Below are 12480 nucleotides of genomic sequence, written 5' to 3' on the forward strand. Positions count from 1 at the left end.
AATTTCCATTTCACACATGAGATCAGAAACCCTCAAAAGGCTTATCCCAGATCTTATACCCACAATCAGCAATAAATGGAGAGGTCTTGAATGCAGATCTCCTGCCTCCCTGTGCAGAAATCTTTCCTCTTAAACCCACACAGAGAAAGCAAACCCCCAGGGACATCATTGACAGTGATACATGTGGTTTTTTTAAAAAAAGGCCAAATTTGGGCTAAGGTTATGGCTCAGTGGTAGAGTGCTTGCCTAGGCACTGGGTTTGATTCTCAGGACCTCATATAAATAAATAAAATAAAGGTCCATCAACAACTAAAAAATTATTTTAAAAAAAGGCCAAATTTCTAACTGTATGATGTTCTGTTCTCATACCTAGGACAGAAAGGTAGTTACCAGCTTAAAAAAAAAAAAAGAAAGAAAGAAAGAAAGAAAGCTGGGGGCTGGGGGTTGTGGCTCAGCAGTAAAGTGCTCACCTAGCATGTGTGAGGCCCTGGGTTTGATCCTCAGCACCACATACAAATAAATAAATTAATTAAAAATTTCAAAAGGTTAAAAAAAAAAAAAAAACCCAAACCCTAAAAAGCTGAAAATAAAAATCTTCCAATTATGTAAAAATCAACAAATATTTCAGAGGGCTTCACTATTGCCACCTATAGAGTACGGAGACTGGGCTGGAAAACATGACTTCCCTTCAACTTTCACCCCACAATTCTGGAGCATTCGTGTCTTCTCAGGTTGTATATTTCCACTCCCAGAGTCTCACTTGGATGAACACTCTAGGTGGTTTTCCCTCAAAGCAAGGACATACAGAAGCAACATATACATGGTAGAAAGTGATTTCAAAGTGGTCATTTTCCACGAGTCTGCAGGTTTTCCCAGGTGCAGAATGCTGGGGTGCACAGTGGAGACACCTAGCCCATGAGATGGCAATCTTTGCTTTCTCTGCTTTCTCCAGTCCCAGGAGCTAACATCTGAGCATGCTACCAGGGATATTTCTTTACTTATTGATGAATCTGAGAGCCCATAAACAGCTTATATAAAATAACCCCTCCATGGACAAAGGCTTTCCTATACTCATTCGAGAAGAAATAAGTTTTTATCCCAATGCAATGAAGAGCTGACTACATAACTGGCTTTTACCATTCCAAGCAGAACAATAGTTCTCATTTTCTAAGAGGTCTGGTTTTCTGAATGTTGCTTTGAGATTGAAGATTCCCCTCCAAATGTACTGACCCTACATTTTGGTGAACTAAATTAAATGCCCAATATGACTTCTGGGAAAAAAGTAAACTGAGTGAAAGGTAGTGAAGGGCCTGACCAGCCCAAGCAAAGCCACTCAGTATGAGCAGTCATTAGGACTACAGCTAAGGCCCAGCAGTTGAAGTGCAATGGGCACTGCCTTGCTCATTTGGACAACAGTCTTTGTGAGTGGTTTTTGTGGATTATGGCATATTTTGAGCTAATTTTAAAGGAAGAAAAAAACTTCTTACCTACAGAGAGAAAGTAAAACAACAGAGGTAAACATTGAACAGCAGAAAAAGATTTTGAACTACATGAATCAGGTTTTAGGTCAGAAAGATCTCCATGTGACCAAGGTCCTCTACTACCTACCAGCACAATATGGAACCCACCACTGGGCCTCTCGTAGCCTTGATCCTTCACTTGTAAAATGAGGATACCTGCTCTAAGGGTCAACACGAGGATTATATGTTCTCCTCTGGCTCATGATACAGACCCAGTATTAAAAAGAATCACAAATATACTTTCCCAACATCATTCTTAAAGATCACATAGTATCCCAATGTGTGGGTACACTTCATATTATTAAATTAATCTCTTCTTGTTAGACTCTAGGCTGTTTGAAATGTGTTGGTATTTTCAGCCACACTGGGATAAACATCCTTGGACATGACTCTTTAGGCACTCATGTGATGATTTCCTTAAGACAAATGTCTAGATGAGAATTTTAAAACCAAAGGAAAGGTACACATTGCCAAATTATCCTCCAGGAATGTACACCATTTACTCTCCAATAGCACTGCAGCCTCTAAGAGATTATCTTTAGCTGAGCTTGCTCCCAGGGATGAGCCTCTGGACCACTTTGGATCCTGTTTGTTTTGGTTCGATGTTCTTCCCAGTGGTGCTCTTCTGATGGGCAGAGCGCCGCTGTCTCACCTCTCAGCTGCAGCAGTGGCTGCAGCACTCATGGCGAAGTGACGGATGGTGCTCTCCTCCAGGTACTTCTGCTCCCACTTGGTCATGTCAGCCTCCAGGGCCAGGATCCGCTCCTCCTTCTCCCGCACGAGTTCCATGAGGGCCGGAGCATTGTATTCTGGCATGCTGGCTGGCTGGCCATTTCCATGTTTCTGGATAAGCAGAAATAACATTGTGGTGCTCAAAATGGGCTCTAAGGTTGACCACATCAACCCTGTTTTCACAGTTACCCACATGAAGCACACACGGTCCTCGAGACCCTGCAGCAATTCACACACAACCCCATCATGCCCATGTTCCCTCTCTCCAATGTGTACCACCTGAACTCAGTGGATACAAACACCATGCCACCTGTTATGATTCAGATGTGAGGTGTCTCTCAAAAGCTCATGTGTGAGACAATGCAGGAAGGTTCCAAGGAGAAATGATTGGGTTGTAAGAGTCTTAACCCAATCAGTGATTTAATCCTCTGATAGGGATTAACTGAGTGGTAATTGAAGTGGTCGGATGTGGCTGGAGGAGGTGGGAATTAGGGTGTGGCTTTGGTGTATATATTTGTATCTGGAGAGTGGGGTCTCTCTGCTTCTTGATCACCATGACGTTAGTTGCTTCCCTCTGCCACACACTCTGCCATGATGCTCAGCCTCATCTCAAGCCCCAAGAAATAGAGCCAGCCTTCTATGGACTAAGACCTCCGAAACCATGAGCCCTCAAATACACTCTTCTTCCTCTATAGTTGTGCTCCTCAGGTCCTTTAGCCACAGCAGCGAAAAATCTGATTAACACACCACCTTACCTCCACAGTCCTCTATCTCACTTAATAGCTATACAATTCTGTAAAACAAACAATATCCCAATTGTACAAAGAGAATAAGCTTCTGAGAGGTTAAATTAATGGTAACATTCTCTCAATCAGTAGTAGAATTGGGATTCAAACTGAGTCTGGCTCCACAGCTCAGGGACTTTGCATGATAATAGTGGCTTGCAATGCAGTCTACTTATACCAAACGCAAGAGCAGTGTCCAGGACACTTCTCCATAATTCAAGGAAGTGATTCCAGCTGATTGCTTCCCCTGGGGCTTGAAGACAAAAAGGAAAGGCCAGAAAGCAGGAGTGAGATGCCCAACATGCCTGCTATCAGATGCCAGAGTCTCTGGCAGTGGAGGTATAAAGATTTGCCCCGCCAAAGGCCTGAGAATAAGAAGCAAATTAGATAATGCACGTGAAAGCAAGAGATGTCTAATGCAAGACAAGGTCATTTTCTGGCCCTTTCTTTTCATCTGTGTTGGTAAGAGGAAATAAAATGGCTATTACCTGGACTGATCACATTTCAGAATTTTTTTCTCTGAATTCAGGTATGCTATTTCCCTAAAAAGCATGACATGGGAGATGATGGGGTTTTCCAGGAAAGTCTAAACTCAAACCAGCAACAGAAATGTCACATCTCAGAGTCTCAGGTTTAGGTGCCCAGTCTGAACATGAGCCAGCTTCCTTTGCACTTGAGAGGAGAATGATTTCATCCCAGCTGTTGTACATCCTGGGACATGCATTCCCCTCATGTTTTCCAGTGATCACAAATTTTAAATGTAGAGCTACTTGCAAGGTGAGAGGTACTTAAATGTTTCACCGAGACCCACATAATGTTCTAGATTAAGAAAGGACTCGAATTACCTACAACAGCAGCTGGGTATTGATCTGCACTGATGTAATCTAATCCTAGCAGAGAAGAAAACAAATGTACCTATGGGATTTTCTATTCAGCTTTTAAAAATTCCAAATATAAATTATCCCAGAAAGAGGCAGCTTGTCGGGGACTGACATTTAAGTAAAAATACAATGAAAGGCACATACCTGTCCTCACCTGACCTGTACAGGAAATCACTGATCCCATCTGGCCAGGCACCCGGACTCAGGCAGGAGGACAGATGAATCAGTCCACCAGATGAGAAGCTCCTCTATTTTTAGAAATTTTCCAAGAAAGAGCTCCCACGGCCTCATAAGCTACCATCTATGCTTGTCAGTTTCTGTCTACATCTTTTCTGTTACCATCTCAGCTGGCTTGTTTTTGCAGAATCCTCTTGACCTCACATGAGATAATGACAAACTCTTCACAGTCCCCCTAATTTGGGTCATCAAGTTATGTAATTAATACACAAGTTTCAGCCTTCAAGAGTACAGAGAGCATGGGCTAATGAGTAAGTCTGCTAGTTAGAAAATCAAAATGAGGGTCAGGCAGGACAGCTTATGACACCCACTTACTTAGCTAGTCCACATATATGTACTGCATAAGTACCATGCGCCAGGGATACAACAGTGAACAATGCAGGCAAAATCTCTGCCCTCGATGAGCTCACATCAAAGAATGTCTCAGTGAGCTACATGACCTTGGGCTGGCCCCTTAACTTCCCTGTGTCTCATTTCTCACTTCCAGAACAATCCCACCTTCTCTCATAAGATCCAACAGGACTACTGTGGAAGAAATGAAAATTACTTAGAGTTCTTTGTTTAAAAATTAAAAAAAGATGAAATTGAAAGCTTTTAAAATATATAAATTTTAAAATATATAAATTTTTCCCCTCCCATTTTTATCTTTCATCTCCCTCACAGTTTCTATTGATATTAAAGTACTATGTCACCTCGTGGTAGAGGAGATGTGACCTATAATGACAAGATCAGTTGAGTTTCTTTATAGGCTAGTCCTAACCTTTCTTTCTCTCCCTGACTCTTCAATCAGCCTTACTTCTGTTTGTCACCCTTTTTTTTTTTTTCCAGTGGAAAGTTGGGTAAGTGGAGAATTTGGGAGAGGATACCAAGAATGCCCTAAGCCTTCAAATAACACTGAAGGTAATGATGTTAATATAAACGCAGCACTGAGAGTTTGCCTTTTCTAACCAATTGCTAAAGAAGCGCTTTTGTGCAGATTTTCTCAATTGTTGTTACAAGCATGAGCTAAGTATAATCAGTTTTCCTCACTTTATAGACAAGGTAGTTGAGGGGGCCAGGTGGACAGACTCAGCTGCATCCCAGTGTTAGTCTAAGGACAAAGCCCTTGTGTAGGGTGTTGATCCAGTAAGTACTCTAAGCCACTCTTCAGAATCTTGTCCTGGGGAAAGTGGCCAGACAGAGTGGCTGGTCTTACTGCTTTGCTGAGGGTGGAGATGACCCCAGGCTTTGTTATAGTGTGACTTCAGCTTTGTTATAGTGTGATTTCTAAAGAGGTGGGATAAATGCCTGATTGCCACAGCGGGTGAAGGAGCAGGGTGTGGTGTGGGCTGTGGAAGCTCTCCCAAGGCTGCTCATGTCCGAGTCAAGAAGGGGCAGGCATATACTTGGCTGTGTGGGTGAGTGAGGAGGAGGAGATGGGAGAGGCCTGGGACAGTCTTTCTGGAAAGGTCACGATGCTCAGATGATCCTGTCTTCCTGAGTGGGCTCCAAGTCATCCCTGCCGGGTGCCAGCAAAACTGCTCCACACTTGTCCAGGGGCTTCAGACCTGAGTGTGACCAGACTCTACCTTTTACAGCATCTGCCACATGGCACTGGAGCAAAACTCAAGAATATTTGGTTGCATTATTTTGTAATATTTTTACCTTTTCTGGTTATATAATAATGTATACTCAACGGTAAAATTAGAAAATAAAGAACTATTAAAAGAAAAAAGTAACGCGTATCTTTTTAACAAGAGGGCAAAGGCAACAGGAAAATCTCAAGTATATTTCATATCACAGGGGATATAATCATACTTTCATTTTAAACAAATCAAACTGCAATATTCTTTATAAAGAAATGTCAAGCATCCATGTTCTGTCCAACTCTAAAGATTGTCTCCTCCTCTCTGGTCTCATGTCAGCCATACACAGCTGCAGATCTATCAGTTCCTGAAGACAACTGAAATGGCAAGCTGAGCCCTTTCCCTGGAGAACCTCGATTCTAACACTGGGGCCCTCTGAGGTGTGCCTAGTCTGTCAGTTGCCTCTGCATATGGCAGGAGGAGGACAGAGGAAATAATGTGAGTGAGAGAGCATGAGTCTGCACGTGGGCAGCAAACTGTCCTCTGTGGCAATGATGGTATTTTTCAAATAATTCCAGATTCACATTTCTTCTTGATCCATCACAAAGATAACAGAGTCTGGTTTCAGAGCACTCAAAAGAAGAGCCAAATTCAGTAACCAAATTGCAGGGTGTGGCTAGCACATTAACTGGAAAAGAACATTCTTTTTGACTCTAAATATTGAGATGTGCCCATTTTGACAGCCAAAGACTTGCCAGGGTCTACTGTACTGGATACCAGAGAAGCCTGCCCTCATGTTGGGGAGGTTCGGATCTCAGTAACTGAACAACAGAGAACAGGCAAAGGGCTTAACCGATGCCAGAATATGTGGCACAGGTTCTAAGTCTCAGAAGACCAGAGAAAGACCTACTCCTCCTTGCAAGCCATCAACCAGGCAAGGTGGTAGGAGGTCAGGGTGGGTTTCTGGATTTTCTGGGCAATCTTGGTAACACCTTCTTTTCCCAAGTGCACACACCCAGTGGAAACTGCATGGCCTGCCAGGCAAGAGGGTGGAGTGGACCTGAGCTCATGCTTTCAAGTGTTTTCAAGTGTTTCAATCACAACCACTATGCCCTATCCAGTAGATAATTCCACAGAGCCTGCCTTGCATTTCCCTGACATCCCAATATACAGCACACCCTTCATCAGCTCTACAAAGGGCTTTGTCCACCATGTTGGCAGAGGTCATCTGCAACCAGGAACCTTTGATGAACCTGGACTGGAGCTTTTTTGCAGACTTCTCTGTACTGAAGCACCCATGGACCCTGAGCTGGATTGTTCTACTCAGCACTTACTCAGAGGTGAGTTCCACTATCTCCTCTCTGTTGCCAGCAGAGAAGAGGCAGAAGGAATAGCTTATGGCCAGTGTCACTTCCTAGGAGTGGTCTTGAGCTCCTTCCCCTGAAGACTCGATGATCACCATGTTCTGATTCTAACCCCTTACAGTGGTTTCAGCTGTACCACGGATTCTGCTCCTACACCACACTAGCAGCCTTCAGCCTGGCCACCATCTGTGCTCTAGATGGTTCTGTCCCTGATCCTCTGTGTCACATTCCCCTCCAACTTAAAAACCTCAGAGGTATTGGCTCTCTTTTAATTACAGGAACAAGACCAATCCCGCCAGTTGACCCAAGGCTTTCTGCGATGGAGCCATGCTCCTCACCGTGATCTCACTGGGCATTGCCTGCTCACAGCGGCACCAAAACCGCCCTAGACTTGCCATGATGTTTCACGACCCTTTCCTTCACATATCCTCCTCTTCCTCTACCTCCTTGTTATTGCCCCTGAATATCCCAAACCTTACCTTTCAAAGTCCAGCTCACGTCTCCTCCTCTCTGAAGCTATTTAAAGGCAAATTCCATCCTCCCCCTAGACCCAAGTCAGGGACCCCTTTGTACCTCTCTGTGTTCCTCCACAGTGAGTAGCCCACCTGACTCCCCCACTGCACTCAGGGCAGACTGCAGTGGCTGGCTCACAGGGGCCTCCATCCTCTGGACAAGAATCTAATTCACCTGCTGCTTAAGCCTGTCCCTCACCTGCTGGGTCCTCAGTGCATCCAGCTCTCTCTCCAGCCAGGTCCGCAGCCTGCGCTCCATCTGCTCTCGCTTCTCACATGCGGACTGCAGCTGGGTCAGGGCCTGCTGCAGCTTCTCAACTTTCTCCACATACGCTTGCTTCTCTCGCAGCTGAGTGCAGAAGAGCAAAGAAAGCACAGAATTGAGACCCGTCATTCTCAATGGCGAGGGAAGGGTCGGACTACCTGGAGATCCTATTTAAACCACAGCTGTGTGCACCTCTTCTTCCTGTCCCCCAGGGCTGCTGGTGACAGAAAAAGTTCACACAAAGGTCATCAGTTACATCTGGAGTGGCTAAGAAGTTTGAAATGGAAGACCCTCCAGGATACCTGCATTTGATAATTTGTTCAGTTTTGAGCTCAATGTTTGATCTTTGCTTAAATTAATTATAGCAATGGAAATGAGGTTGAGAAAAAGTTTTTAATATCAAGAAGAAATGCTTATTCTATAATGTCAAAACTTGTATACAACATCATCACAACTGTTTGTCCATGAAAAAAGACTGGGAGGAAATATGTAAAGCATTAACCATGTTCATCTGTGTGTCAGATAGTAATTTCGGTGTATGAGTATTCTGTATGGAAAGTAAAGACTTTATTATTTCATTACTTTTCTATAATATAAATTATTTTATAATGAGGGAATTGTGTTTGTATACATGCATGTTATCCATTTGAGTATAAACATTTTTTTTTATTATAGATATTTATGGAGTAACTTTCACCTGAAGATTTCAGAGTCCTTTACAGCTGAGAAGTTAACAGCTCTGAAGAGACAGGAAGGGCATACCGAACACTCAACACAATGGCTGAGGAAATGGAAATTAAGGTTGAAATGATTTATGTCAACTTCACATCAGGCATGGATTTAGGATCATGACAACAACTTCAAAATCTTACCCTCAGACTTTGTTTTTTTTTTCCATTTGGGACTGTGGCTTGTGTTCATAAATCCAGGCACATTTTTAGATTTCTGGGAACTGGCTGATGCCAAAAATCAGGTTGAGGCATTTACTTGTTCTGGTCTCAGGTGGGAGACACCAGATCCAATTTCCTGTCATTCTGCACCTGGGTGTGCTGATGCCCTGCAGGCAATCCAATCCTGAGCTCCAGCGGAGACCAGGCTGGAAAGCTAGGATGTGTTAGTGACTTTGCAGCTTGCTTGTTTCTGACTGAGTGGGCAGCAGTGCTGTATGCTACACCTATACCCCGACCTCTTGGAAGTCACTAGAAGAAAATGGAGGCATTTCCAATCTTACAAAGAGGGACAGAAACTTGAAAGATTTTTCTACTTCTCTTTTGGGGGTTCAGTTCTTATCTGAACCCTTTCATTCATTGTGCTTTTGAACATCTCATTCAATTTAGTAGACTTCTGAGAACCCAATAAGCACTGTTTTTGTGCTTTTTAGAAGCCTCAGTGGACTCAATATTTTATGTACCGTTCATTTGTACATTTTCCCCTACACACAGTTTCCTGAGTATGTAGTCAACAGAATACAAGCCAGCACGAGATTTGTCTGTTTTGGTCCCTGCTGGCCAATGAGCAGTGTGTCCTAATGTGTATTTGTTGAATAAATGAATGAATATTATCCCTAAGCAACTGCAGGCATGAACTGTCTCCTTTGCTTTTTATCACCCTTAAGTCTAATAGGAATACATCATGATGAGAAGCATCTGTAACAGTGATGATAAGAGCCAACATTTTTAGAGCACTACCACATCAAGCATGGTGTGTTATGTAGTATCTCATTTAATCCTCCCAAAGGTAATAGGAGGTAAAATCCTTTATTATCCCCATTTGAGAGATGAGAAAACCCAGTTTGAAGAAGCTGAGTGACCTGCTCAAGGTCAAACAGTTGGTATGTCCTGGGGCTCACACCTCACCTCCACACCTGGCTCTACAATCTACTTTCATCCACCACAGTAACCTAGTGTAGGCATGTGCACTGAATTAAGACCTTTCAAAAGAAACTTATTAAGACCAAGCAGTGAGGCTGGAAGTCAGGCACATGTGACGCCACTAAGCAAGGATGTTTCATAAAAACCATGACAAGAAGAAACCCTGATGGCGATTGTAAAGAGCCTGTCTTCAAGGATCCCACAGCCAGCTTTCACTTTAACAGTACAACAATTTAAAAAATTATGATTGTCCTCAGCTCCACACAGAAAGACAGAGCCACAGGAAATTATTTCAGTGATGACAATAATAAGTCCAGGCCTCCCTTCCTCAGAACAGACCTCCTGTCCTTCAAGGGTTCAGGTCATTTTCTGTGGTGACAAGCGAAATACTCAGCTGCTGCTCCGGTTTCTGAGGCTTCTACTGGGCAAGGCCCTTGTTTACCGAAATCCCTCCTCTCCAGCTGCATTCCCTTCAAGTACTGAGGTTTGAGGGGACATCTGAGTTACCTGGCCCCAGGTAACATTTTCTGAAGGGAAAACTTTTTTTTTTTCTTTTTTCAACAACCACTGTTGCACAGTTGTTGTTTGTGTGCCAAAGCATCCAGCTAAGTACTGACGTAGACTGTTTCAGTTAAACCTCTTGCTGACACAGCACGTTTGCCTCCCAGGAGGGAATCTGCTCAGGTCATCTCCACAGCACAGGGGTGCCTGTGTCCCCCAGGGAGCTGGATGGTGCGGGCACAGGCCCCTGGCTGCCTGGATGCACCTCCCTTTCTCTCTTGCCTTGACCTCACAGCCAGGCTCCTCTGGCTTGAACCTTAGAAATGGTTATTCTGACTGCTCAGTCAGGCTTAAAGGGAAAGTGCACATCACAAAAGTTAAGCTGAAGGGTGATTTCATCAGACTCTACTAAATCCGGTGTTTGAGTGGGATCCAAATTTCCTGGACTAGGAGCAGGAGGTACTGTATGGGTCAAGACAACCTCTGGAAATTAGAAACACATCTACGGGATACCACCCCACACTACTCCACCAGAAGGCTTTTGCCTTTTTCTATGTAATCGGGAGCCTAGACACAGCAACTGAACACTTTCCAGAAATCGTTAGTCCCTTCTCTGCATAGGCACCAGTGGTTTCCTGTTCTTATATTTATTGCCAGTTCTGGACACTTGCCTACCAGTGGGCTGCAGGCTGGGCTTAAGGTCGTGAGCTCTTTGCTGATGGTATTCATGTGTGCCTTTCATACTCTGCCTGGCTCTGGGTGGATAAACGCTGCTTTTATTCATTTATATTTGGGAGGTTTCCCACATCCCTCCCCGGTCTCAACTCCTTGGATCTGGATCTGGTTAAAGTAAGCAGGGGTAGGAAAAGGAAGGGGAGGCCCTCAGGGCTCTGCCTCCCTCCTCCCTGACCCAATCACCCTCCAGCCTGGTCTCACCTCCTCTTCCAGCTTGATGACTCTGGCCTGGGCATTGCTCAAAGCCTGGTCCAGGATCTCAATGTGTCTCCGATGGTCCTCACTCGCAGTGCGCACAGCTGCTAACTCCATCTCTAACTTCTCCTTTTCCTTTAAGAACTCTTTGTCTAGAAGGAGACAAGAACAAAACCACCTCTATCAGAAAAAGCTCAGTCTCTGGGCTCACGGCCAGTCTACATCTGGCAAGGATTAAAAATAAAAACGCATGCAAACGGTAAAGGATTGAATTACCGCTATTGCTCTCTCTTAATAGTGGTATGTAAGGTGAGGACTTTCTCAAAAACCACTGTTAACTCCAGAGACATTCCAGGCTGCAGTTAAGAACTAGCCACCCCATGCTCTCCATAACTCACTTCCCTAGAACATTGACTTCAGTGCTTCAAACAGATCAATCAAATCAACCTGGTACCCATTATCTCATTTTATGCTCCACCTCCTCTGCCTCCATTTTCCAAGTCTGTGATGTAAGGGCAAGCACTGAAAGTAATGATATGAATATTGTCATTCACAGAAAAATAAACCAAGGTTTGTTTTGTCTGAGGCCAGACAGTAGAGGGGAGTTTCCAGTCCAGGCCTTTAATCTCGAGCTGGATCCTCTTTTCATATGACCTGGCCCCACATTTTCTCCTAGTCCTATTCAAGAGAAAAAAGGGACCAATGCTTTACAGTCCTTCAAAGGCAATATAAGTGCCAGTGATGGTGGTTCTCTCTGCATGTGGAAGCCAGGCTGGGATGTCCTCAGTTCCTCTCTCCACCTCCCTCTACAGACTGCTGTTCTGGATTAAGCAGGGGTGTTCACAGAGTCATGGGATGAGCATTTCTTAAGGGAAAATGTGTTTCTTGTTACCAAAGCAATGTATTTTGTTTTTAAAGTAAACTATATGTCATTTATGGTACAGAAAACTCAATGTGAAAGTAAGGGTAAGGAATTGATTAAATAGACTACTGTAAACTCTACAACAGAATAGGATGCAGCCATTAAAATTAAATAAGAGAATCTTGGTGACAGAGAAAAAAACTTCACCGTTGATAAAAGGTGGTTACAAAACCACACGTACATACACTACTCCATATTTACAGAAACTAAGATATATCATTGTAAGAGCAATAATCAGAAATTAATTTTGGTGTGCCCATGTCACATCCTAGCAATCCACCCTGAAGCACATAGAGTCCCAGTCTGGGTGCTACACCAGCATGTTAACAGTGGTTGTACTCACTCATTATTCCCTCCTACATGTAGTCATTCATTCATTTAACAAATAAGTATCA

The 12480-nt window shown here is 43.7% G+C and overlaps 1 protein-coding gene across 3 annotated transcripts in view; it reads right to left on the minus strand.

Moving 5' to 3' along the window:
- The window catches only part of Amotl1 (angiomotin like 1), a 153349-nt gene that overhangs the window by 14727 nt on the left and 126142 nt on the right, over positions 1–12480 (minus strand). For all 3 annotated transcript variants that reach the window (XM_048795775.1, XM_015489976.2, XM_048795776.1), the window contains 3 exons: positions 11170–11315; positions 7796–7945; positions 2173–2363 (listed from right to left, as the gene is read on the minus strand). In XM_048795775.1, coding sequence (XP_048651732.1) covers positions 2173–2363; positions 7796–7945; positions 11170–11315 — 487 coding nt within the window. The remainder of the gene's footprint in view (positions 1–2172; positions 2364–7795; positions 7946–11169; positions 11316–12480) is intronic.

The sequence above is a fragment of the Marmota marmota genome, unplaced genomic scaffold, assembly GCF_001458135.2.
Source record: "Marmota marmota marmota unplaced genomic scaffold, marMar, whole genome shotgun sequence".
In the NCBI taxonomy this organism is placed as follows: Eukaryota; Metazoa; Chordata; class Mammalia; order Rodentia; family Sciuridae; genus Marmota; species Marmota marmota.